Here is a 27,770-nt window from a genome sequence, read left to right as displayed (position 1 = left end):
GGGATTTTTCTCTTTTTTTCCCTTAAATCCTCACCCAAGGATATTTTTCTATTTATCTTTAGATAGAGTGGAAGAGAGAGAGAGAGAGAGAGAGAGAGAGAGAGAGACATCAATTGGTTGCCTCCTGCACAACCCTGACCAGGGCCGGAGACCAAACCACAACCAAGGTATATGCCCTTGACTGGAATCGAACCTGCGACTCTTTGGTCTGAGGGCTGATGCTCCAACCACTGAGCCAAACCTGCCAGGGGGAAAGAGTTTCTCTTGATAGACTGATGATCCTAGTAAGTAGATTTGAACAACCAGTAGGCCTTGCACACTTTCCTCTAAGGCTCACACAATGTTCACTGTATCATAGCCCTTGTTATTCCATCGGTTGATCCTTGTATCAATAGGCTGTGAGAGCAAAGACATGGGAAGCTTAGAGTCCTCCTAAATATTGAGGTTTTTGGAAACAAATGAAGACTGTCTCTGATGTCTAATATCCAGTTAGAAACTGAAAAAACTCTGTCAACTAACTATTCATATATTTGAAACAAATTTTTGGATTTTTTAAAAACTTTTTTTTCTTTATTGATTTCTGAGAGAGAAGACAGGAGAGGGAGAGAGAGCTAGAAACATCAATGAGGTAGAACATTGATTGGCTGCCTCCTGCATGCCCCCTATTGGGGATTTGGCCCACAACGTAGGCATGTGCCCGACTGGGAATTGATCCAGTGACCTCTTGATGCATGGGTCGATGCTCAACCACTTAGCCACACCGGCCGGGCACAAATTTGTTTTTTCTAAATCATACAAACATATCCAGACATTTGGCTCTTGTTTTTCTTTTCATTTGTTACAGAAAAAGATAATAGAATAAAGACACACAGAACATTTAAATGACCACTAATCGTACCCACCTGCTTTTTAATCTTGCCAGTTCCGATTTTCTTTAGGTGGTTGTTTTCATGTCTGCAATAAGTTTAAGGTGGAGTGAAGTTCCCTGGACTAAGTTCTAGTTTTGGTTGCATGGCTAGGCAAGTCACTTTCCTTTTGGAGTAGGTGAGCTTAAGATCCCTTCTGGCTTTCACATTTTGTGAGTCTGTATTTAATACCATTTCATTGGTGGATGGGGCAGCCAGCATACCCGATTCTAAGGCTGGGTCTCTTCAGCAAAGTAGGACCCTGGTTTTTAGCATTGTTCTGCTTACTCTGGATTAAATCCAGTTATCATGATCGGTCTACACACTATTGCTACTAGTCATGCAGGTCATGCTGCCCGGGTGGATTCCATTGCTTAGCTTAGTGTATTTCTGGACTTATTAGTGTTCATAAAGTGTAATCTAGTCCAAGCCCATGATGCTCACTTTCTAAGTGTGGTCTGGTTTTCAGGGTGTTATCACTGTTTTTGGCTTTGCCCATACTCTTTTTATTCCTGTTTCCCCAAAATGTCCTAATTTTGAGTGCTCTTGCTGGGCTGACTCTGGCAATGTGGCTGGTTTGAAGGAATTTTGAACACATGTGCAATGGAGATAACTTGTCAATATCTTGAGCATTTTTCAGTTGGTCTCTAGTACCCATTGAACAAGACATAAACTGTTATTTGGTTTTGTTTTTGGATGACGTTAGACTTTACAGTGACATGCCTACCTAGTCAGTTTCATTGCCCTGACCATCGATGTATTGACCTATTTTATGTCTGTGATGGGGACAAGGACTGTGCCGACGGATCTGATGAGAATGGTTGTGGTGAGTGTATTGCTTTATTTTTATTCATGCTGTTTAGAAACATCCCAGTATTTAGCCCTTTTCTCATTGAGCTGATTTCTAATGCTTTTCTCTTTCATTCTTAGTAATTAATTGCACTGCTTCTCAATTCAAATGTGCCAGTGAAGATAAGTGTATTAGCAACATATATCACTGTGATGGTGTTTTTGACTGCAGTGACCACTCTGATGAGAAAGACTGTCGTAAGTACTATAGACCCAGCATGTTTCAGACGAAGGAATCACTTCATTTTACCAGCATTTATATTACCACAGGCTTTCTCTGACTCAGACAAACTGGAGGGCAGACAGTCTGAATGACTAAGTTTTATCAAAGGCATGCAGTGTTAAACATATAAGAAAGTTGCAGAGGCATTATCAAGTAATGATTTATAGTTTGTAAATCAAGTGGTTGTATAAATGGGCACTTTCAAATACTTTCTTAGGTAGGTCAAATATTTCATAGATATCTTTGTTTTTACTATTAATTTTTCCTTGGACATTTAAAATTAGTGTGTTTCAAATTTTTGAGACTTAGCATATAAAAAGGCATTTTAATGGTTTCTTTTAAATCCCAATATGGAGGTCAAATCATGATATGGATGTGGTATGGACCAGAATTAGATATTGACTCTAATGACTTCATTCTTTCAGCTGTTATTGGTTGAGTATTTGCTAAAATATTATATATGGTATTCGTCCTTAGAGTCTGGTAAGATAAATTATAGAAAGTAAGAGATAACTAATGCAAGGTAGACAATTACAAGGGCCTTAGAAATGATACAGATAAAATTCTATGTTGAAAAAGAAAATTCTATGGTGGCTCAGAGAGAAAAGAAGTTTCTTCTTCTTAGAGGATTCAAGGAGAACTTCGTGGAATAGAAATCTGATGGACCTATAATCGCCAAAGGCTGGAAACCTATAATGAACAGGGTTTGTGACTGCCTACTTTTTGTGTTACATGAATTTTAAACTTGTAAAAAATTGATAGTGAAGCAGTCATTTGTTTGAATCATGGTATTTTGGACCATGAAAAGTAGGTTTCTATCAATTTACTCAATCAGAAAAGAAGTATTTAAATCTATGGATAAAACACATTTATATAAAATGCTAACATACTTTATAAGTGTGCACCATACCCAGAAATTCTTAGTCACTAATTTCTCTGTTTCACTTTGAAAACAGACTTCTGTGATGATCTGAGGTTCTGAGGTTAAACTTCCAGGTGCCAGAGACTTGCTGTTCCCTTACTAGGTCCCTTGCTTTGGGGGTGGGGGTGTCAGGGCTCACCTCTCTGAAGTAGGGAGATAGTTCTTATGTATCTCTCAAGGATTACTTGATGAACAGTGGAAAGTCTGGGAAGAATTAAGAACTTACTGTCACCGTTAGTTTACTTAGTGTGTACTGGTTTCACTGAGTACAGCTCATTTGAAGAACAATTATAATATCCAAATGTATGATATTAAACACATGAAATTGAAAGTAACCATAGCTAATTAAGCTCCATTGAAATGCTCTGGTGATTCATTAACAAAGAGACAGATACAATAAATAACAGATATATTTATTCTGTTATTGAATGAACATAAAAATGTGTTTTTGACTCAGGGGTTCATCTTCTATTCAAACTTGTGCATCATGTTCTTTGTTGTCAGATTAACTAATCAGACACCAAAAGATTTTTATCTACCATAATGTTGGAGAAGACACTACATGTATCATTTTACTTTTTAATGTTTATTTTACCGTTATTATTATAAACCTACCATTGATCCAAAATAAGTCCTTTAAGGATTATATAAAAGGGATTATAAATTGCATTCACAAGCCTATTTTCCTTATGCTTTTGTCTTAGAAACCAGGCCTCCTGGTATGTGCCACCCAGATGAATTTCAGTGCCAATCAGATGGTCTCTGCATCCCGGGGAACTGGGAGTGTGATGGGCACCCAGATTGCATCCATGGATCTGATGAGCACAACGGCTGTGTGCTCAAGACCTGCTCTCCATCTCATTTCCTTTGTGACAATGGAAACTGCATCCACAGAGAGTGGCTCTGTGATGGGGACAATGACTGCAGGGATATGAGTGATGAGAAAGACTGCCCTACTCCAGCCTTTTACTGTCCCAATTGGCAATGGCAGTGCCCTGGCCATAGCATCTGTGTGAATCTGAGTGCAGTCTGTGATGGCGTCTCTGACTGCCCCAATGGGACAGATGAGTCCCCACTTTGCAGTAAGTTTCCTGACCACAGTTTATTGGCCATGAATTTATTCTGACCAATGACCTGCTGTGTATCACCAATGTCATAATCACCATGTAGCTTTTGAGGAAGGGATTTCGGTTCCTCTCTGAGTTTAAATCTGTGTAGGGATAATCACCATGATTCAAATAAATCATCACTGGATAATATTTCTCATTAAATCCTTTGCACTTGGTTCTGTGTTTTTACTTCTTTTTATATAATCGTTTTAAAAAATAAGACTAAATGAGGCCATTAGATTCTCTAATTAAATTTGGTCCTGTTGGTAACGTGCTCATAAGTTTTTCTAACTTTAATATTTTCTAATTTCAATCAGAACTTGCCACAAAACAAATGAGGTACGGGGATCTGTGTTTGCTGAGATTAAAATTCTGTGATTGGCATGTGATCCTAATTACTGTCCTTTCTTTCTTTCCTCTTTAATCAATGCTCACTCTCAGATGAACCCCAGCCAGGTATGATTGCAAAGTATTTTTGATTTTTATGATTTTATATGTGTTGTGTTTGTGCTGAAAATGTTCTAATCAGTGTGACTTACTTCCCCTTCTAGTGCGTGTCTTGTATCATGACTCTTGTAATAAGTTACTTGGAAATAGAGGGCATTTGCATCCGCAGGCACATGAGCTGTCTCCGGGTGGCTTCAGGCATTGCCGTTTGGCTCTGAAAGTAAAGAATGATGGCATATTAGTGGATCTGTGCCCTCTAATGTTCCAGTTGCCTCCCCACCCCTCTTACTCACTTTCATACACCTTCCAGCCCTTGCTCAGGATGTCAAGGTCCTATCCTCTATTTTTATATAGGTAGCAGAATAACAGAAAGCAAATGAGAAGTAATTTAGGTTTCTTTGCATGCTTTATCAATGACAATTGTGTTTCTTGATGTCAACAATATTTTCCCAAGTTTCATTGCACTAAATGTATTATAATCGAGGGTTGTAGTGAAGAAAATGGTCCAAGTCCAGTGGGTGCGAAGGATAGTTAATCCTTCGGCCTATCAGAGCCGACACTGATGAGCCTGTGAAGTTCATCCAGGTGAACACTGCTCTTAGCTCTTACCTGGGTATTATGCTGAAGGTGGCCAGACACCATATAACCAGTATTTACTTTAGAGTAAACCAAAGAAGCAAAGATTCCTCACTTTTCCCCTTTCTGATTTTTTTTTTTTTTAATTCTAGACCAGGAGAGCTGCTCAAATTTAAATGCTGGTTGTACTCACCAGTGTGTTCAAGGGCCCTTTGGGGCTCAGTGCCTATGTCCATTGGGATACCTGCTTGCCAATGATTCCAAGACCTGTGAAGACATAGATGAATGTGGTGTTCCAGGCTTTTGCAGCCAGCATTGTTACAACACAAGAGGCTCTTTCCGGTGCTGGTGTGATAAAGAGTACATGTTAGATGCTGACGGGAAGACTTGCAAAGTTACAGGTAATGACTGAACTTGAAAGTGAATGAACTCCAACCAGTTAACAACATACCTCAGAGCTTAAGATCAAATGTTACATGTAGATATTTGGCAATATTGATTAGGAGTCAAATGAATTATATAAACTCTTTAAACCTCAGTTTCTTGTGAGGACTAAAGAATTATATACATGTGGATCTTGTTGTACTTTGGAAAATAGAGGTTCAAACTTATACAAGTAGAAGATGATTTTTAAAATTATTTAGAAAAATATAGAAATTTTTTTTACATTATTTAAAAATGATTTATTGTATTTAAACATTTTTATATAATGAGCTTAAAGAATTCAATTTACCCATTATTAATTCAGTTTCTACTATGTGAAAGTGATTATACCTATGAGGATAGTAATTCAGCTGCTTTAAGTGACCAAATAAAGGAGGCTAAAGCAAAGTAGAGGGGATATTGGGAGATAGTTAGAAATCTTTGACACAGCTGCAGGCCTTGGGAAAAATAAAAATATTTAAGACATAATTCCTGCTATCAAGAAGCCTATAATCTAGGAAAGAAGATAAAGTACAAAAGTACTATAATAACAGGAAGAATGCAAGTATAGTTCACTCCAGATTGATATTTAGACAATATAATTCAAGAAAAAAACTATTTTAGAAAAACTTATTTTAAATACTCATGTAAATTAGCTAACTATTTAGGCAAGGAATGAAATGATTAAAAAGCATTTTTATAGAGATTTTTTTTGTTCTATTCCCATTGCTATTGTTTGGGATTATATCTTCCTCAGTTACCAAAAGTATTACATCAAATATTTGAGATGCTTTAGCTTTGTTTTCTTCCAGAGTCATTGAGATTTTTGCATTTCCTTCTTGGACAGCATCTGAAAGTCTTCTGTTACTTGTGGCAAGTCAGAACCAAATTATTGCTGACAATATCACCTCCCAGGTCCACAATATCTATGCAGTTATTGAGGATGGTTCTCACATTGTAGCTATTGATTTTGATTCAATCAGTGGTCGTGTCTTTTGGTCTGATGGAACCCAGGGGAAAATCTGGAGTGCATTTCAAAATGGAACAGACAGAAAAGTTGTAAGTACATTTTTACTGACCTTCGGCCTGGCTAGTTGCCCTGTCTTGGGTCTGTTTGCTATTACTCCCCAGTGAGAGAAGGCCCTACCACATCCTAGGTAGCTCTCATAGTCCCCTTTGGGCCACATTGTACCCAAGAGGCCTAGACATTCATAAGTCTGAATCTTTGCGTGTTTTAGATAAAAATGTAGCCTCTGAAAGCAGATCAACATTATTCTGAATTCCAGGTTACATGTTTCAGAGACTTCACGAAATCTATGAGATCCCCTTTGCAATTTTTCCTAGTATATGAGAGCGGAAGAAAATTTAAGGGAGTTAACAGGTGGTTTTTCTTAGTTTTAATTTACTTAGTTTCTCAGTCTATCTCCCAATTTCAGATTCTTGAACCTTTATGCTTATGTTTTCACTGCCCCTTAGAATTGTAATTGTTGGCACTTAATAAAGATGTTACTTTGGCATCTGGGCATTATAAATTTTCACAGGATTGCCAATTTAGTGAGTGGATAGAGCTTTTGTTAACTGAAAACACTTTGAAATCAAAATGAAACTACACATGAATCCAACCACAGAGTTTTTCTAGATATTCAATTCTATAAAATCTTGTATATTTTTTCTTAAAAAACAGTGTTGATTAAGGTGGTTATCTGCATGGGAAGACAAAATTTTATAGTGCTTACAAGCAATCACAGGACAAGTTAGATGTCTTACTTCAGATTTTCATATAATTTTCATGTTATCATTCATTTACTCCCTTTAGAATTCACTCTTTATTCGCTTTTGTCTGTAGGTACTTGACAGTGGCGTCACCATGACTGAAAGTCTTGTGGTAGATTGGGTGGGTCGCAATCTTTACTGGACAGACTATGCTCTGCAAACAGTTGAAGTCTCTAAACTGGATGGGAGCCACAGGACTGTGCTCATTAGTCAAAATGTAACAATGCCAAGAGGACTAGCATTAGATCCCAGAGTTAGGTAAGACATTTTTTCGATGATGTTGCCTTGACATGGTTATAATGGAAAAAAAATAGGAGCATGATGTGAAATTTAAAATAATCCATTGTTTAAACATCTCTGTAGAAGTGGTAGACATCTAACTGGTTGTTGCTGTCCTTTCTTCATCTGAATAGCGTTTGTCACTAAGTATACAAGAGCAATTGGTTGTTCGTGTTAAGGCTACGTTGATTTATTAGCTTTGCAATACAATGATTGTTGTAGAATTATTACGTTTCTAATAAGTGCACACAGTAATATTCCATAGATGGGTCAGTTTGCTGTAACTTTGGTACCTCATGGTTTCATTAAAAAGCCAGATTTCTCAGCTTCAGTTTCATGTTGTTTATTAGAGTTCACTTTCACATAATACAAGGAAGAAAATTTGCCTGTTGGTCATACAGGGAAAAGGAGAAATTCTCCCACATGCTTAGAAACCTCTGAGGGCCTCCTTTCTTGAATTGACTTAGATTCTCTAACTGAGATTCTTGTCTGCAGGATGGTGACTTGGGTAAATTATCTTCAGTGTGATATAAACTATTTTAGAGTATTATACACTGGTGAAATTTATGATGAATCGCTGATGATAAATAAATTAATTTTCTTATTGCAAACATGACAGGGTAGAAAATCAAGGACAGATGGATTTTTCTAAATCAAGTATTTGTGGATTGTACAGAAACATGAACTGGCATTGAGACATTTCAGTGGCATAATGTACATGTGTTTTATGAACATTATAAAAACACCTAGACGGCTTGTGATTGCATCATGATTACAGTTCTACTTTGCAAAACTCAGGAAATAATAAGCTCTGTGCGCATGTTCTGAACTGGAGATAATTTAAGTAGAATGTAAACGTGGTGTTCTATTACTTAAGATGACAGTTATTTTTCTATACTGAAATAATGTCCTTTCCAATTGGTAACTCGTTTCTTTTCACAGTGACCATCTGATGTTCTGGTCCGACTGGGGCCATCACCCTCGGATTGAGCGAGCCAGCATGGATGGCAGTTTGCGCACTGTTATTGTCCAGGACAAAATTTTATGGCCCAATGGCTTAACCATTGACTACCCCAACAGACTGCTGTACTTTGTGGATGCCTATCTTGATTACTTAGATTTCTGTGATTATGATGGACAACATCGGAGGCAGGTGATAGCCAGTGATTTGGTGAGTTGGTAGCGAGGAAGACACTGAAACCACAAGAGTGGCTTAGTGGAAAGCAGAAAGAGTAATGAGAAAATGAAAAACCTAATTTCTGTGTTACAGATATCACATGGTCAATCCAGGAAATAACACAGGAATAAGGGCCAATCCATCTTTACTAACAGAAAATATATGTTTTTATGCTAGCTCATGGACAGATGGCTTGTGTGATTCAGCTGATCTGCAGATGCGAATCTGTTGCTTCTGTACCTTTAAAAAGTGTTAGGCAAATATTAATAATTTAATTATATTTATATTCTGAATTAATCACAGCCTGTTATGTGTTCTGTGTTTCCATTCAGGAAATTCTGTGGGATTAATTTTCACAAGTTATGGGAAAATACAGAAAATGTATTTTTTACCAAAGAACTGTTAAATGTATTTTTTACCAACCAAACTTCTATTTAAGGTTGTCATTATTTACAGTTCTGTGACTTGAAGAGACCCTGGGAGGGCCTCCCTACCTTCAGGAATATGCATCTGAGCTGTATCAGATTCATGTACATCTGAGTGGCCGACAAGGCACCGGAGTGGTGATAAAGGGCAGAGGCTAGGCCTTGGGAGAAAGGGCTCTAGTCGAGTCACCTTACTGTCCGCACTCAGTTTTGCTTTCCTTTGTAGAATGGATGCCCAGGGTAAAGACCAGAGTCAAAATGATGACTAAATAACACGTGTCTGTGAAAAGTTTTTGAGTGGGATAGTGGGAGATAGGTCCAGTAGTATATTTTTATCTGTCTCTCGAACAATGATTTCCTGTGATTTTATTAAATAATTACATACTAAAGGAAATCATCTCTGTGGCATCCTCTTCTACCTTGTTCTCCTTGTTTTTTACTTCTGAGCAAGATCTCACTGTTCTCTTCTGCTTCACAGATTCTGCGGCATCCCTATGCCCTAACTCTCTTTGAGGATTCCGTGTTCTGGACAGACCGTGGGACTCGACAGGTTACTCAGGCCAACAAGTGGCATGGCGGGAACCAGTCAGTTGTCATTTATAACGTGCACCAGCCCCTCGGGATTGTTGCGGTTCATCCTTCGAAACAGCCAAATGGTAAATGAGAGACAATCGAGAGACAGAAAGACATCCTGCCTGGAAATAGCTGGGAAAACTTATTCTGGAAATGTAAAATGCTCAGGGTTGCAGACTCATTTGTTTGGGCGATGAATTTTCTTTTCCTTTCCTTTTTCCTAACTACCCTGGTCCTAACATTTCCATTACTTTGATTTACCCTGGAGAACTCAAATCTTGTATGTAACAACAGCAGATCTAAGTTGTGTTATTTTATTTTTTTTAGCCCTTGGCTACCACCTCTGTGACATTTCTCTGAGTCTCAGTCTCCTTGGCTGACAAAGACCAGACACAGAGTCCCTTAGATCCTTTTATCACTACCACTTATTTTTAGGACTTATTTATTATGGCAACATTGCCCTGTGGGGTTCTTCTGTGGCCACCCCTCATCCCAGAGTGCGTGGTGTGGGTGGCTCGGTGAGGTAAAAAATGGACTTTGGTAGTGTTCTTTCTAGTGGGAGGAGGGAACGAGTCACTTTTCCCATGACTTTGCAGTGGGTGCTTATCGCCCTTCAGAATCTGGCCCCTGTCTTCTCCCTGGTGTCCTCTCTTCTCCCATGTACTCTTGCCTCATTGAACTTCATCGGATTGCATTTTGTCCTGAAGCATGCCAGGCAACTCCCCACTTCTGAACTTTTGCACTAACTCTTCCCTCTGCCTGGGACATCTCTCCTCCAGATTCCTGCATGAGTTGCTCCTTCATGTCATTTAGGATTCTATCAAGTGCTCCTTGCTGGCCTCAATCACCCTACCTACCTAAAATAGACACCCCTTCTTTTTTTCATTTTTCTCTTTACTCTCACATTCTGAAATCCAAGTTCTGTCTCCTTTGTTAGAATATCTGCCCAATGGCATTTGGTACATAGTGAAGGCTTAATATTTTGGAGTGAATGAATGGATGAATGAATCTAGCAAGGTATTTAATAAGAACATATAAGGTCTAGGGAATATACTGTGAACTTGGGGTGCACACAGGATCATTCTTGTCAGGGAGCAGAGACACAAAGATGTCAGCATTAAAAAAATAAAAGATTATTATCTAATTAAGACTTGGTCAACAGTTGGTAAATGTAAAGGTCACATAGGAAACACACACCTTGATTTCATTTAATGTAAAAAGATCTCTTTTAGGTCAGGCAAGGAGACACATAATATTTAGCATCATATTTTCATACTAAGCTCAGGATTATTTAGTAGCTGTTTGTTCATAATTCGGTTATAGACAGGGTTGATCTGTAACCACAGGCAAGTCACTCTTATGCCTCTTATGAATTTTCTGTTGAAAGCCTGGTGTTGGGGAAGGGTAAAGTAGTTTAGGAAAAAAACAACCAACATAAGTGACTTCATGTACTCATATCTTTAAATACTGGGAGCCTCAGTATGACTTAGTACATGTTGAAAAAATGTACTTATTTAAATTGAAATTAAGCCGTGGCTGGTTTGGCTCAGTGGTTAAAACATCGGCCCGTGGACCAGAGAGTCCCGGGTTCGGTTCCCACTAAGGGCATGTACCTCGGTAGGAGTTTGTCCCTGGCTCTGGTTGGGGTTGTGTGGGTGGCAACCAGTTGATGTGTCTCTCTCACATCAATGTTTCTCTCTCTCTCCCTCCTTCTCTCCCTCTCGCTTTTTCTAAAGATAAATGCAAAAAAATGTCCTCAAGTGAGGATAAAAAAAAATTTAAATTGATATTTAATTGACATATAACATTGTATTAGTGTTAGGTGTACAACATGATTTGAAATATGTATATATTGTGAAATGATCACCACAATAAGAATAGTGAATATCCATCATCACATATAGTTATAAAATCATTCTTTTTTGTTTGTGATGAAACTGTTAAGATCTACTGTCTCAGCAACTGTTGTTTTTTTTTTTTTTTTTGTACGTGCCCCTAGCAGGAACTGAACCTGGGACTCTCTGGTCTACAGGCCAATGCTCCAACTGCCGAGCCAAACCGGCCAGGGTTCTCAGCAACTTTCAAACACACAATACAGTATTTTTAACTATAGTCATCATGCTATATATCCCATCCCCAGAACTGACATGTCTTTTCACTGGAACTTGGTACCTTTTGCCCACCTTCAGCCATTTCATTCATCCTCCACCCTCGGACTCTGACAACCACTGATCTGTTCTCTCTGAGTTCGATTTTTTAATTTTATTTTACATGTAAGTGGGATTATATAGTATTTATCTTTCTCTGTCTGACTTATTTCACTTAGCACAATGCCCCCAAGGTCCATCCATGTTGTTGCAAATGGCAGGGTTTCCTTTTTTACGGCTGAATAATATTTCATTGTGTATGTGTCTCTGTGAATATGTCACATTTTCTTTGCCCATTCACAGCCACTTTAATGTGGGTTCCATTAAGCAATATTTACTTTCTGTTGCAGGCATGAACTCATGTGCCTCTGCCCCCTGCAGCCACCTATGCCTGCTCTCCTCACGGCGGCCACAGCTTTACTCCTGCGCTTGTCCCTCTGGATGGAGTCTCTCTCATGATTCTGTGACTTGCCTGAGAGGTACAGTATGCCTTTTAAGTGTGCCTGGAAGGTGGCCTCGCCATAGTTTGTGCAAAGCAGTACAAACTCTAAAGCACTTGCTGATAGAGTATGTGCCATGTTCCTTTTGATTCAGCAGGTGTCTGTGGAGTGTGTGTGCATGGGGTGATGTTGTATAGTTTCTGTACATGGAGTTACTATCATGTGTGCATGTAATTTCACAGCCTTTAACCTCACATTTTTTCTTACCTGGTCACAGTTAGACAAGCTATGGTAATGAAAAGTTCCAAATTCTGCAGTTCGGTTAAAATTCCTTTTTTTAAAAATTAATTTGGGTGACACTGGTTAACAAAAGTACACAGGTTACAGGTCCACAATTCTACAACACATCTTCTGTACACTGTATTGTGTGTTCACTACCCCAAGTCAAGTCTTCTTCCATCCCTATTTATCCCCCCTGTACCCTCTTCTACCATTCCCCAGCCCTCCTGGCAAACACTACACTGTTGTCCATGTCCATGAATTTTCTCTCTCTCTCTTTTTGTTTAATCCCTCACCCCTCTAACACAATCCCCAATCCTTTTTCCTGATAACTGTCTGCCTGCTCTCTACCTATGAGTCTGTCTCTATTTTGCTGGGTAGTTCATTTTGTTCATTAGATTCCACATATGAGTAAAATCATATGGTACTTGTATTGACATTAGTGTATGGCTTCAATTTTTAGGATCCTTATCTCATTTTGAGTCTCATAACCAATAGTCAGTGATGAGTGTTGTCGCCTAGGTCTTCCTACTCCAGTTTTAATACTTTTACTATTATTGTCTGATACTTTTAAAATATATGTTTCTGCTCTATGAAATATTTTAAGTGATTATTTGAGCAATTTAATCTTTATCTCATCCTAGATATTTTACTGGGTTGACTGAAGTATATGTGAACAGTTATACTACTTTAGGGAGTAAGAAAGGAAGGGAAAGATGTAATCAATCCACAGAGGAGATTTCTTCTGGAGTATGTACTTGATCTATAATGAACTCTTAAAAAATCATTCACCTTTGCTTAAAAACCTAAAGAGTTATTCTAAACTGAAGTTTCTTTCATTTCTCAGTGTAGAGGAGGGAATGTGTTTTGACAATTCATAAAAATGGCTGTAGATAAATTCAAATGAAATGTTTGATGATAAAAAAAAAAAAATTCCTGAATTAGGAGAAAGTAGAATCCTAATCTAGAGAGAAGTTTAGTTCTCAAATGGAAAATATATGCCGAATTCAGAAAATTTATGGTGTGTACAGATTATGCAGATGTAGGCTTATTCCATCAGCACGTAATATTTTGCAATGATACTTTCTTGATGAAAGATTTTAATTATTGGTAATGCTCACAAAGGGATTGCCATTTGCCATTTTTCCTCAGAGACTTATTATGAACCTAATCTTCGTTGACATTGTTTAATTTAGTGTGCCCTCAGCATCTTTCAGCAGAAGATTAAACTGGGCGATAGACATTTTGGCTACAAAACATTCTTTCACAGATAGTTGAACTGTGCATTGGGGATTGGTGTAATCAGGATGACTATCAGATGGTGATTGATAAATGTTAATTCTAAATAGTACCTTTTGTTGCTTCACAAAAAGTTCCACTAGTGGTTTTGCCGTGGGCTGACTTGACTCAGGTGGACCTTTTTCACTATTTCCCACTGGTTTCTCAGTACCAGTTGGGTAACTAAGAGTCAATGTGTGTTAATAATTACACTTTTTTTATTTTTCGACAAGAAGCTTAGAAGACTTGTTAACATTTGTAGATGAAAACATTTTACTTGACTTACATGTTCAGTAGCCTTTACATAGTGTTTACTAAAGTGTCTGGGATGTCTTTGGAAATGCTTGTGTGATAGGCTTAGTGAAAAAGAAGATGCTGTCTAAGTTTGGCCACACGTAAACACGCATTAAACAAGCCCAGAAGATAAGACATGCATGTGCCAATAGTGATTACAGATGGGTAGGGGGATTATGGGATGTTTCTTTTTCCCCCTAGTTTTATGTTGTAAAACTTTTAAGTAAGAGCTTCCTTTGTATGAAATAGTTGGTTGTTTTTTTTTAATATTTATTTTTGTACGTGCCCCTAGCGGGAACCGAACCTGGGACTCTCTGGTCCGTAGGCCGATGCTCCAAATGCTGAGCCAAACTGGCCAGGGCTGTATGAAATAGTTTTTTATCCTTTAGAAAATATGTTCCCACAATGCCAAAAACCAATAAACAAAACTCAATTCAGAACATTTTCCCAGCATCCCCTAAAATAATCTCAAATTCAAAATAGGTTTCTGACTCAGCCCAAGGGACACAAGGCAGTTGCTTCATTGATTCTGTGCAAAAGAAGAAAACACTTGTTGCCCAGGCCCTAGGAAAGGTTGCCGTGCAAGGTCTGAGTTAAGTAGGACCAAAGCTTGAGAGTCATAAATGTCACCTTTAATTACAACATCAATTTCCCATTCCTGATTTTGTCTTTTCACTTCTCTGCTTTGCTAACACTAGTCTTAATGGCATCATGACATGAAAACTAAAAGTGAAGAAATGACCTTTCATTTCAAAAGACTGAGACCTACTGACCTTGGACAGCTTACGCATCACCTCCTCCTCAACCCGCCATCCAACCCTGGGTTCTTTTCTGCATACTCCTTATTGGCCATTATCCCTGGGAATCATAAGGGCCGATATACTCTGTCTTGCCCTCTAGGTTTGAAGTTTGAAGCATCCACCTGCTTTGTTGATGTGTGCTCATTGCTTGTGGTACACAGTGGCACTCAGTAAATGTTGAGTAAATGACAAGGTTTTAAAAATATTTTAAAATATTTTTTTCTCCCTCTCCAGTCTTGTCTTTTCCACCCAGCTGGCTCCTTTTTAAGTGTGTAGTGTCATAAAATCACTCCTTATTTCTTTCTCACAGAGCACTTTCCATGCACCCTCCTAGGCCACTTGTCTCAGTGGTCCTTTTCTGTCTAGTGCTTCTCTGGCATCATCCTTTACTTTGGATCTCACACTTCCTGTCAGTGCAGCGTTAAATGATCCCCAGCCTCTGGTCCATTGCCCACAGATGTTTATCGATGGCAAGCGCTCTCCAGTACACCAGTGATCAGATACAGGGCCTGTGAAACATCCCAGGAAGGAGTAATGGCCAGAGAAGGAGTAGATCTGGTTAGTGCTTGAGGGATGAGCCCTTTGGAGGAATCAGGAAAGCCTGTGTTTGATGGATGAGAAATGCAAAGTTTATGAGGTCCTAAACAGTGTTCTGGTTGAGAATTCTTCCAATTAAGCAATAGAAAAATTACCCATGGGCGTGTCAAGTTTTGAGTAAGTAAAAAATAAAATGTTCCCTGTGAAATTGAGAAAATGTGCTTGTTTTTACTGACCCAATGAGCAATTATAACATGCAATCGATAACTAATCAAATATCTAAAACTCATAATATAGCTTTTGTTTTTTATTATTGCTATTGAGTCAAATGAATTGAGTGGTAATTGATATTCATAAGTAGCACCAGGCCTGCACTTTTTGCAGAGTAGTGATTAAGAATATAGGTTTTGGAGTACGAGAGAAAGCTGGCTATGTGACCTTGGTTAAATTGCTCATTTCTTTGTGCCTCATTTGAAAGTTGTATGTGTGCGGGTGTGTGTTGTGTGTTGGAGGGTAGGTAACTATTTAACAAACAGGGATATGGGACTTCAGGGAGATCAGTTAAGTGAAATCATATTTGCCTGGTGCATATTCTGTGGCACATATTCTCAGTAAATGGAGCCGATTATTGCGACTATTGTTCAGAAGTGGGGTGATATGGAGCCAGTGAGAGAATGGGCCTTTGAGCTCATGATTTATTGTATTGTTTCCTGCAGAAAGTCACACAGCCCTTGCGAGTCTCATTGGCCTCAGTGGAAAACAACTTTGCAAGCTTGTTGTGAGAGACTAAATGCTCGATATTGTAGAACTTTGTAAACTAGAAAGCATTCATAGTTGCAAAATTTACCTTAAATTTGGACTAGGTTAATAAATGCTGGGTTAGTTCTCAATAATAATAATGATAATAAAAATGCCAAAAACAAGGGAAAGCTAATGAGATGTGAAAATAAGTAAAGATAAAAGTGTCCAAATAATCCTTGTGAAGATGTAAAGCTTCTCAATTATCAAAATAATGAGATACCATTTTTAGCTCATGAAAATTATACAGTGATTAATCATTTCATATTTTGTCTTAATATATGAGATATACATCTAGTGACACAACACTCACATTCCCATTTTCCTTTTCTTAGAGTGAAATTATAAAATAAGACCTCACTCCTGAATTTCATTAATTTAGATTTTTTTTTATAATGGGACTACAGCTAGGTTAAAGATTATCTTTGAAAGAGGACTTCATTATATTAAGGAGACTAAATGAACTGATAGTTTGAGTAAGATATTATGAGGATGTTTAAATTGCAATGTACAGATACTTTTGAGAATTTTGGAAGACACTACATATTCATTTATGTACCCATCCACTTATTCATTTATGTGGTCATTCATTTAGTTATCAAATATATGTGTGTGTGTGTATATATATGTGTATATATATATATTTTTAGAGAGAGGGGAGGAGAGGAGGCAGCCCGTGTCCACCATGAGAAAGGGGACGAGGGCCCCAGGCCCGCGATCAGCTGCCGCCACCCACCTCTGTCCCCCCTCCCAGCCCTGCCTGAGAGCCCTGGCGGGGTCGGAGGTTGGACAGGAGCCGCGGTCGCCAGGTGAGGGCAGGCGCCACACCGCTGTGACAGCCCACACTTGCCCTCTTTCCCTCCCAACACCACGTTATCAAACATTTATTAGGTAACTTTTATAATAAGAACTTAGTGTGGAAGACAGACATTAGTCAGACAGCAATTGGTGGGATTATAAATTGGATTTATTTAATAATTAAAGTCTCTAATAAATACTAGTCAATGCTTTGCAGCATTGTTTTATTTTCTGAACATACTTAAAACTAATAAACTGCCATTCACCAAAAATTGGCTTATGGTTTCTTTCACTTTTTTAAAAAAATCGAACTCCTCCTGAGTTATTTAGTATTAGTGAGGTTTTGTCTCAGTAGAAATGAAAGCACTTCTTGACTATGATGCTTGACATGGATGGTTTATCAGTGTAAGTGAGGAATTCAGGAAGAGCAACATCAATCTGCTGTGGGAACGTCCAGAAGCACTGAGAGAGGAGATGGAGCTCCGGTGACTCAGCAACGCTGAAACCCAGAGGAAGGCCCGGGTTATCTGATGAAATATCTGCCAGGCATCGCATTTATTGCTCCAATGCTGCAGTTATATTTTATTTCAGAAGATGGTAACACTCTACAACCTTCCATTAGTCTAAATGTCTGGGACTAGTGGGATATAATTTTGACTGATATTCTGCTATTTTCACAGATGACCAACCTTTCTTAATAACTGTAAGACGCAGTGTAATTTTTGGAATCTCCCTTCATCCTGAGGTGAAGAGCAATGATGCTATGGTTCCCATATCAGGGATACAGAATGGTTATGATGTTGAATTTGATGACTCAGAGGACTTCATCTATTGGGTTGAGAATCCAGTAAGTTTTAAATAACATTCAAAGTATATAGCTTGTTCTCAAACAGCCTGCACTGATACTTTCTTACAGGCAAACATTTGCTGTGTGGATAAAAGGGAAATGATCCAGAAATAAATTAATTTACCACTAATTTTTTTTTTTTCTTGATTCAGTGAGGGATGTAAATGAGAGGTTATCCTGGAGCAAAAATCAGAAAACTCTTAAGCTTTAGAATAATAAACACACTTAAGCTACTGGGCATTCTTTCTTCAGGCAAGCAACAAGTACGTATTAAGTGCTTATTGTTTGCCCTGCACTGAACTAGCTGGTTGCACTGCAGAATGCATGCCTGGAAGCAGCAGTCCCAGAGATTTTTCTTAGTGAGCCTGTAGAAGATATTAGACTAACATAAAAATGATCGTAACTCAAGACGAAAAGCAGTAGTTCCCTACGGGAATTCCAGGGCAGCCTTTGATGCGACTGCTGGGGCCTTCATTCAGAACCTTTGCCTGGAGGATGAAGGGAACCCTTCTCCATCCCTTTCCCATCAGGCTCCTTCCTCACCCTCTAGGAAAGAAACCGGTGAGGATGGGGAAGGGGCAAAGGGAATGCAATGAGGAAGAGAGGGAAGATCTTCGTGTTTGATACCTGTCTCCACTATGCAAACTGTACCCCTTGGCCTCCTGATTTTCACTTGTGACTTGGGTTATTTTTATGACTCTGGCCTGTGGTAATTTACAAATAAATCTCTGTGGCCAATATCAGAGATAGTCCGAATGGTAAGCCTTGTGTATTCCCGTCACACACTTAAAAGTCAATGTTTTCCGAATGTTGCTGGCATTAGCATTAGACACAGCGAGGCCACCCAGTGGTGCTGACCCTTGGCCTTTTCTCCAAGTCTGAGGAGTGTTGAAACAGAGCAGCTGGCAGTAGCCGCAGTGAAAGAAGTGTTTTCACGGAGAAGCTGTGGCCTAGAAACAGCTCACTTCTCCACGTCTTTCTTTCCAGGGTGAAATCCACAGAGTGAAGACAGATGGCACCAACAGGACAGTGTTTGTTCCTCTGTCTAGTTTGGGCTCTGCTATGAGCCTGGCCTTAGACTGGATATCAAGAAACCTTTATTACACCAACCCCGGAACTCAGTCACTTGAGGTAATGGTTCCATAATGCTTTGTGCACAAACACTGGATTCTGATTCATGTGAAATCTATTCTCAGGAAATGCTCACGTGGAATCTTGAAATTATTATTATTATTTTTTAAATACATTTTTATTGATGTTTTAGAGAGAGAGGAAGCGAGAGAGAGAAACATCGATATGAGAGAGAAACATTGATCGGATGCCTCCTGCACGCCCCCTACTGGGGATTGAGCCTGCAACCTGGAATGTGCCCTGACTGGGAATCAAACTGGAACCTCTCAGTCCATGGGGCGATGCTCAATTCACTGAGCCACACTGGCCAGGCTGAAATTATTTTTAAGTAGAAACAAAAGCGAAGAAATACTAGTATTTGTTATCAAAGTCTTTGAAGTTAAGGAGGAAAATCAACTTAAAAGTAAATTATTGGGCCCTGGCCAGTTTGGCTCAGCAGTTAGAGTGTCGGCCCACCAACCAGAGAGTCCCAGGTTCGGTTCCCGCTAAGGGCATGTACCTCGGTTGCAGTTTGTCCCCAGCCCCAGTTGGGGTCATGTGGGTGGCGACCAGTCCATGTGTCTCTCTCACATCAATGTTTCTCTCCCTCTCTTCTCCCCTCTCTCCCTCCTGCTCTATTTGAAGATAAATGAAAAATGTCCTCAGGTTAGGATAAATAAATAAAAATAAAATTATTGGAACTTTTTACTGCTCTATTTTGTTCTTTCCTGAATATCAGTACTAACTTCTTCCTGTAGAAAGATTTATAAAAATATATAAAAAGATAAATAAAAAATTACGTAAGGAATTCAGCATAAAGGGAAAATTCTAGTAGCAGGGAATTTTCACTATCTTTTCTCATCAAATCTTCAATGCTATTTTAGTCCTAAACCAAATTTTAGGTTCCCTCTGTTCTCAGATGGAAATCTTTCTATGGCTCCAATACAGTTTTTCTAACAGTGAAGCAGAAAGTAGAAACTTGATTCTAATTCCTTTGATACTCTCTTCTCTGCGATAAATGTTCTTTTTTACTGTAATTCCCAGAAGAAATTCTAGATGGGGTGCAGGTATGAAATCACGTGAAGTAAATTAGAAGTAACTTGATGAGTATTGTTTTTCTCCACTCGGGAACAAGGTTGAAACACATAAGGGATTATCAATTCATAATAATTTTGAAAGTGAGAATTCCTAAAGCAAAGGGAGGGTCTTGTGAGAGGGACAATGAACAGGGCTAAGTAGAGTGACAAGCCACTGCTCCGGGCTAGACACCAGCTGGTTAGTAGTTCTCTTTGAGGCATTCAGAAAGATACATACTGAAGAGGAGAAAGGCACATAGTTACCAAGTGGCTAATTTACAGCAGATCTAGTAGGAGGAGCTCACGTCAGACAGTGCTTTATAGTTTACAAAGGTTTTCCACAAACGTCATCTCATTTCATCTTCACAACATTCCCAAGGGCAGGCAAGTATGGTAACCATTCACAACGAGAAGAACAATGCAACACGCACAAACACTGATCCCCCTGAATATATCAAACTGGAATCATCAATAGAATTATCATCTCTTAACATGAGGGGAAACTTGGAGGCTTACCTGGTTCAGGCCCTTTGTTTTTGAAATAAGAATCTGAAGTCCATGGAAGTTAAAAATTTGGCTTAAACAGCTAGCTCTGTGGCCCAGTTCCTGGGCAGTGTTCTAACTTTGTCCTGTCATATATCACAATTCCAGCAATCGGCCTGATTTAACTCTCTTTGTCAGTGACAGACAAAGCTAAACATCATAACATCAGCTAAAATTATCACCCTCCATCAACACATGGGCAAAATTTATAGCCTATGACCCTTAATACGGAACTCACATCTCTCTAGACTCCACTCAGTACAAAGCTGCCTTAATTCCAAATGACAATTAATTTGCTCCTATTCTATCTCCTGGTCTGTTGCTTTGTAAATGGGAGGTTTTCCCTTTTAGACTGATAGTTTTCCAAAAGCAGGGAACCTGTCTCCTCCATTGGTGTTAGAATGAAAGGTACCAGTTGAAGAATAACTGAGTGTGGGCACGTGCATTGGTAAGGCTGCTTTACCCATATAAACCTCAAGTTTGTAATGGTGTCCCAATGCACCAAGGTACAGAGGAAAGATAATTGGCTTTGGAGTCCAAAGACCTGGCTTAGAGTCTGGCTTGCTTGCTCGTTCGTTCGTTCGTTCGTTTGTTCGTGTTCATTCATTCAACAAACACTAGTTTTCTATGGCTCAGTCCCAGTTAGTCCTGGACATTCAAAGATAAAACATTTTTTATTCCGCTTTTCAGTACTTCACATATTTGGGTGCTAGACACATAAACAAATACTTTTGCTCCAATGTGATTAGTATGGTACAAACAGTGAATATAAAGTGCTATGTGGCTGGGGGCTGAGGTTTGGTAAGCCGAGTCTTGAAGGATGACCACTATTTATTTCTGCCAAATGATGAAGTAGGGAAGAGGCAACCAAGGTAGAGAAAAACACTTTACTCAAGACCCTGAGATATGAAGATGCATTTTGTGACTGGGGAGAGCTCTGTGTTTCCTCTACTCACAGGCTGTTTGACCTTGGAAAAATTACTTAACTTCTCTGTGCCTCTCTTTCCGTACCTGTAAAACGGGGTTAATGGTTCAATAAGTAAAAGTAGCTCATGATACAAAGGTGGCCTGTGAAATCAGTGCTCTATTTCCCTCACATGATCAATATATTTAGAATATCCATAACAGACCTTTGAGAATAATGAGTCAAAGGTAAATTGCCCTTTTATTGGTTTTCTCCTTTGGTAATATCAGTTGTGACTCTTCCAGGAGAATGTCAGCTTGCTGAAGAAAACAAGAACAGTGTTCACTCACTGTGTAGTATCTGTTCCAGCTTAGGAATAATTCACATCCAATTCCATCTTCAGGACAAAAGAGAAATGTTTAAGAGACTGCTTTCCACTAGGGGTAGCTGTGTGCACATTCGGTAACAGCAATTTTATAGCTGAAAAGTGGAGCTGACAGGATGGCTGGGTGAGAAAGAGCTTGATATTCCACAAAGGAAGGAGGGACTTTCCCTTTGGCCCAAAGAGATTCTCAGGCCAAGGAAAAGGAGAGAAGTGATAGCAGAAAGAGGCAAATTGAAAAGAGGAAAGTTATCTTAGTCCAGTAGGAGAGAAAGAAAGAAAAGTATTAGAGAGGAGAAAATTTTAGAGAGAATAAGGGAGAGAAGAAGGGTGTGTGTGTGTGTGTGTGTGTGTGTGTGAGAGAGAGAGAGAGAGAGAAACATAAACAGATACACAGATAACTGTTTGCGTTGAAAAACTATTTGACAGAAAAACCTTCATGCAAATGAACAGACATTTTCTATTTTCTCACTAGTTGTTTCCCTCCTCAGACCATCTCAGGTGCGTATTAAAGGGACCTTGCTCTTAGAAAAACTGCTTCTATTCCATTAATCCATATTTTTCTGTGTGTGTCAGGGTTCTGTTAAATTGTGATTGTAACATAATAGCAATAATAATTAGAATAGATGGCACTGGGAAAGACACTAATTCTTTCTAGGCCTCTTGTTCATCATCTGTAATGTGGGCATAACAATGGTATCTATTGCACAGGATTTTCCTGAGGTTTATCCAGTAATGTTTAGTATAATGCCTGGTGAATATTAAGTGCCCAATTAATGGACAAATAAAGAATAGAAAGCATTTATTAAACTCACTTATGCCAGTTATTGTGCTAAGTAATTTACTTATGTTACCTCATTGTCCTGTGAGCTCTATTATGCAGAAGGTACCATGGTTTCCTGCATTTTAATGACAAAGAAACTAAGTTCGGAGAGGTGAATTTACTTGCTTCAGGTCACACAGACAGACCTGGCATGGCAGGGATTTGAACTCACTTGTTTTAACTCTGACTGTTAACTTGGAGCTGAATTCACTTTAACTCTGAGTGAATCCACACTGTTTGATCAACTGTGTTTGCAATGGTGGGTCCCTGGGTGCTACAGCCCAGGCACTGGGGTGCAGGAGAGCTGTGGGGTTCCCATTTGTCTTCCAGAGTTTTTTTTAACATTTTTTTCTGAAGATGCTTCTGTGGTTTCTCTCTAGCAGTGGTTTTCCGTGTTCCCCATTTGAATCTGTCTTTTATTCATATACATTTCCTCTCTTGAAATTTTAGGTGACTTGAAAATAGGAATTTAAGAGGTGATTTTACTTTTCTTACTCTCATTTTCTATTGTGCTTATTTTCTTATAGCCCAGAAATGCAATTAGGACTATCCAAAACCCAGGCAAAACCTCCCCTTCGTCCCTAATCATGCGTTGGAATTGGTTGTGTGCTTTCCGTTCGCCTTCATCTCAGCCTCTTTGTCTTCTCCTAATGAAACTCAGTTCTAATAAGTGGTTTTATGCTATAGGTTTTGACACTCCGGGGAGATGTCAGATACAGAAAAACACTGATTACCAATGATGGGACAGCTCTGGGAGTGGGTTTCCCAGTTGGCATAACTATTGATCCTGCTAATGGGTGAGTGTTAATGAACGGCTCACGCCTCCTGTACAGCACCATTCTTGTCGATGCTATAACCTGATAAAATGGAAGATTTCAAACCTAGGACATTTTCTGATTTCATATGGCAATATTTTAAAAATATAGATCTCAGTGAGGAAGAGAAATAGGTCTGTGGTATAGTTAATGTGAAGAATATAATATTTATTTTGTTCTGTGTTCTCCAAATTAATAACATTGGACTGAAAATTACAAACATGCAGAAATTTTAGGAATTTAAAAATATAATTATAAGAATGAGCAATGCGTTCTGACTTTGAGTGAATATGGAAAATGCTTAAGGGGGTAGATAGCATTTGAAAAAGACCTTGAAGAATGAGAAAGCTTCTATTAGGGGGAGAATAGGTTGCAGCTAGGGAGTGGTACTTGAAGCCAACTGAGCACAGAGGGTGCAGACACATCCTGGTGGTAGTTGGTGTGCTTGTGCAGGGGGCTGGAACTAGAGGCTTAGGGTAGGGGACAGTCGACCAGATAGAGATACAGCAGATAAGGTCATTTGGGGACAAATCATGGAGAACTTTAATGTCATGCTGAAGAGCCAGTGGAAATTTGGAGGAAGGGAGTGATGGAAACAAATCTGTATTTCAGAAAGGCTTGTCAGGATTGGAGTTGAAGAAACCAGGAGCAGGGAGAACAAGAAAAAACAGAATTAATGATGTAGGCTAGAGTCCTCTGGTCTGTTTGATCAGTTATTTTATTTTATAGTCTATTATAAACTAGAATAATAAATTATAAAATATAAGCATTGACTTTTTAAAAGGATAGTTTTATCATTCCATGCTGATTTTTTTTTATGTTAGGACATCAGCAACAACTTTATTTTGTAGTGGTTAACTTAGGTACAACTTCTTCTATATCCCAAAATATGCTGAATGTTAATTTTAATAGACTAAGATTTGTTAAAGATTTAAAAAAAAGTAACTTCACCAGAAACACCAGGATTTTTCATATTTGTCTTCCTAAATGAACTATGACATTCGGTAGTTTTACTCATATTCCTGTGGAATATAAATTCTGCCATCTGTCCCAAATGCCCCTTTTTTTTAAATTTTTAATTTTTATTTATTTATTTATTTTATTAATTTGTTTTTGTTACAGATATTTCTCCTTTTTATCCCATTGACACCCCCTCCCAATCACCTCTGCCCCATCCCCAGCTTTGTTGTCTATGTCCATTGGTCATGCATACATGCATATAAATTCTGTGGTTCATCTCTTTCCCCCGCACCCCCCTCCTATGAGGTTTGTCAGTCTGTACCCCACCTCTATGTCTCTGGGTCAATTTTGTTCATCAGTTTGTTTCGTTCATTACATTCCACAAGTAACTGAGATCATGTGATATTTGTCTTTCTCTGCTCGGCTTATTTGGCTTAGCATAATACTCTCCAGGTCCCTCCATGTCATCTCAAAAGATAAGAGATCTATTTTTCTTACAGCTGCATAGTATTCCATTGTGTACATGTACCACAGCTTTTTTATCTACTCATCTACTGATGGACACTTGGGTTGTTTCCAGATATTAGCTATTATAAACAGTGCTGCTATGAACATAGGAGTACATATATTCATTCTGATTGGTATTTCAGGTTTCGTAGGGTATATTCTTAGAAATAGGATCACTGGGTCAAATGACAGTTCAATTTTTAACTTTTTGAGGTAACACCATGGTGTTTTCCACAGTGGCTGAACCAGTCTGCATTCCCACCAGCAGTGCACTAAAGTCCCCTTTACTTTTTTCTTTCTTTATCCTCACCTGAGGACATGTTTGCATTTATCTTCAGATAGAGTGGAAGGGGGAGAGAGAGAGAGGAAGAGAGAGAGAGAAACATCGACATGAGAGAGACACATCAAGTGGTTGCCAGCCACACGACCCCAACCAGGGCCAGGGACAAACTGCAAACCGAAGTACATGCCCTTAGCGGGAACCGAACCTGGGAGTCTCTGGTCCACAGGCTGATGGTATAATCGCTGAGTGAAACTGGCCAGGGCTAGAGTCCCCTTTTCTCCACACCATTGCCAACACTTGTTGTTTGATGATTTGTGGATGGCGGCCATTCTGACAGGTGTGAGGTGATACCTCATGGTTGTTTTAATTTGCATCTGTCTGATGATTAGTGACATTGAGCATTTTTTCACATCTCTTGGCCATTTGTATGTCCTGTTTGGAGAGGTGTCTATTTAGCTCCTCTACCCATTTTTAAATTGGGTTCTTTGTCTTTTTTTTGTTGAGCTGTATGAGCACTCTATATATTTTGGAAATTAACCCCTTATCTGATGAACCATTGGCAATTATGGTCTCCCGTATAGTGGGATCCCTTTCCATTTTGATGGTTGTTTCTATTGCTGTGTAGAAGCTTTTTAGTTTGATGTAGTCCCATGTGTTCATTTTTTTCTTTGTTTCTCTTGCCTTAGATGTTGTATAAGTGAAAATTCTACTGAGTGTGATGGCTGAAATTTTATTGCCTACATTTTCTTCTAGAATTTTTATGTATTCACGAATTACATTTAAGTCTTTTATCCATTTTGAGTTTGTTCTCATATATGGTGTAAACTGGTGGTCTAGCTTCATTTCTTTGCAAGTAGGTGTCCAATTTTTCCAACACCATTTATTGAAGAGATTGTCTTGACTCCACTGTATGCTCTTGCCACCTCTATCAAATATTAATTAAGCATATTGTCTTGGGTCAATTTCTGGGTTCTCTGTTCTGTTCCATTTATCTATCTGCCTGTTCTTGTGCCAGTAGCAGGCAGTTTTCATTACAGTGGCTTTGTAGTATAACTTGATATATGGTAATGAGATCTCTCCTACTTTGTTCTTTTTTTGGTTTCATATGAACTTGTGGAGTGTTTGTTCTAGTTCTGTGAAATATATCATTGGTATTTTGATGGGGATTGCATTGAATCTATAAACTACTTTGGGTAATATGGACATTTTAATGATGTTAAATTTTTCCAATCCATGAACAAGGTATATGCTTGCACTTTTTTTATATCTCCCTCTATTTCTTTTTTCAATGACCTTTAGTTTTCTGTGAAGAGGTCCTTTACTTTTTTGGTTAAGTTTATTCCTAGGTATCTTAATTTTTTTGCTGCGATGGTAAATGGTATTGTTTTTTTTGTTTCTCTTTCTATGAGTTCATCATTTGTGTATAAGAATGCCATCGATTTCTTGACGTTAATTTTGTATCCTGCTACTTTGCCAAATTTATTTATTAAGTCTAGTAGATTTTTGATGGAATCTTTAGGGTTTTCTATGTACAATATTCTGTCATCTGCAAATAATGACAATTTCACTTCCTCCTTTCCAGTCTGGGTCCCCTTTATTTTTTCTTCATGTCTAATTGCTGTGGCTAAGACTTTTAGTACTATGTTAAATAAAAGTGGCAAAAGTGTGCATCCCTATCTTATTCCCATTCTTAAGGGGAATGCTTTTAGTTTTTGCCCATTGAGTATGGTGTTGGTTGTAGTTTTTCATAGATGGCTTTCATTATGTTGAGATATGATCCCTCCACACCCACATTGCTGAGCATTTTTATCAAAATGGGTGCTGGATTTTGTCGAATGCTTTTTCAGCAACTATTGAAATGATCATGTGGTTTTTATTCTTCATTTTGTTTATGTGGTGTATCACATTTATTGAGTTGTGAGTATTGTACCATCCTTGCATGCCTGGGATGAATCCCACTTAGTCATGATGAATAATGTTTTTGATATATTGCTGGATACGATTTGCTAATATTTTGTTAAGGATTTGGGCATCTGTGTTCATCAGGAATATAGACTGTAGTTTTCTTTCTTCATAGTGACTTTATCCAGTTTTGGAATTAGGATTATGCTGGCCTCATATAATGAGTTTGGAAGTGTTTCTTCTTCTTGGATTTTTTTTTAAATAGTTTGAGGAGAATGGGTATTAGATCTTCTTCTATTTCTTCCAGAAAGTTTCTCTTTCTGTGAGTTCATCATTGGTGTATAAGAATGCCATCAATTTCTTGATGTTAATTTAGTGTCCTGCAACTTTGTCAAATTTATTTATTAAGTCTAGTAAATGTTTGATGGAGTCTTTGGGGTTTTCTACGTATAGTATTATGTCATCTGTGAATAATGACAGTTTCACTTCCTCCTTTCCAATTTGGATCCTTTTTATTTTTTCTTCCTCTCTGATTGTTGTGGCTAAGACTTCAAGTAATATGTTAA

General features: G+C 38.5%; 1 protein-coding gene across 1 annotated transcript in view; it reads left to right on the top strand.

Moving 5' to 3' along the window:
- LRP2 (LDL receptor related protein 2) overlaps positions 1-27,770 on the top strand; it is a 202,744-nt gene that overhangs the window by 95,209 nt on the left and 79,765 nt on the right. Inside the window, exons 23-34 of the mRNA XM_036254951.1 lie at positions 1,612-1,731; positions 1,836-1,952; positions 3,604-3,981; positions 5,184-5,432; positions 6,302-6,513; positions 7,301-7,485; positions 8,449-8,677; positions 9,587-9,764; positions 12,179-12,307; positions 17,733-17,899; positions 18,887-19,030; positions 23,425-23,534. Of these exons, the coding sequence (XP_036110844.1) occupies positions 1,612-1,731; positions 1,836-1,952; positions 3,604-3,981; positions 5,184-5,432; positions 6,302-6,513; positions 7,301-7,485; positions 8,449-8,677; positions 9,587-9,764; positions 12,179-12,307; positions 17,733-17,899; positions 18,887-19,030; positions 23,425-23,534 (2,218 nt within the window). The remainder of the gene's footprint in view (positions 1-1,611; positions 1,732-1,835; positions 1,953-3,603; positions 3,982-5,183; positions 5,433-6,301; positions 6,514-7,300; positions 7,486-8,448; positions 8,678-9,586; positions 9,765-12,178; positions 12,308-17,732; positions 17,900-18,886; positions 19,031-23,424; positions 23,535-27,770) is intronic.

This window comes from Molossus molossus, unplaced genomic scaffold, assembly GCF_014108415.1.
Source record: "Molossus molossus isolate mMolMol1 unplaced genomic scaffold, mMolMol1.p scaffold_m16_p_11, whole genome shotgun sequence".
Classification (NCBI taxonomy): domain Eukaryota; kingdom Metazoa; phylum Chordata; class Mammalia; order Chiroptera; family Molossidae; genus Molossus; species Molossus molossus.
The sequence above is the reverse complement of the archived record's forward strand: the minus strand, read 5'-3'. Positions and strand labels throughout refer to the sequence as shown.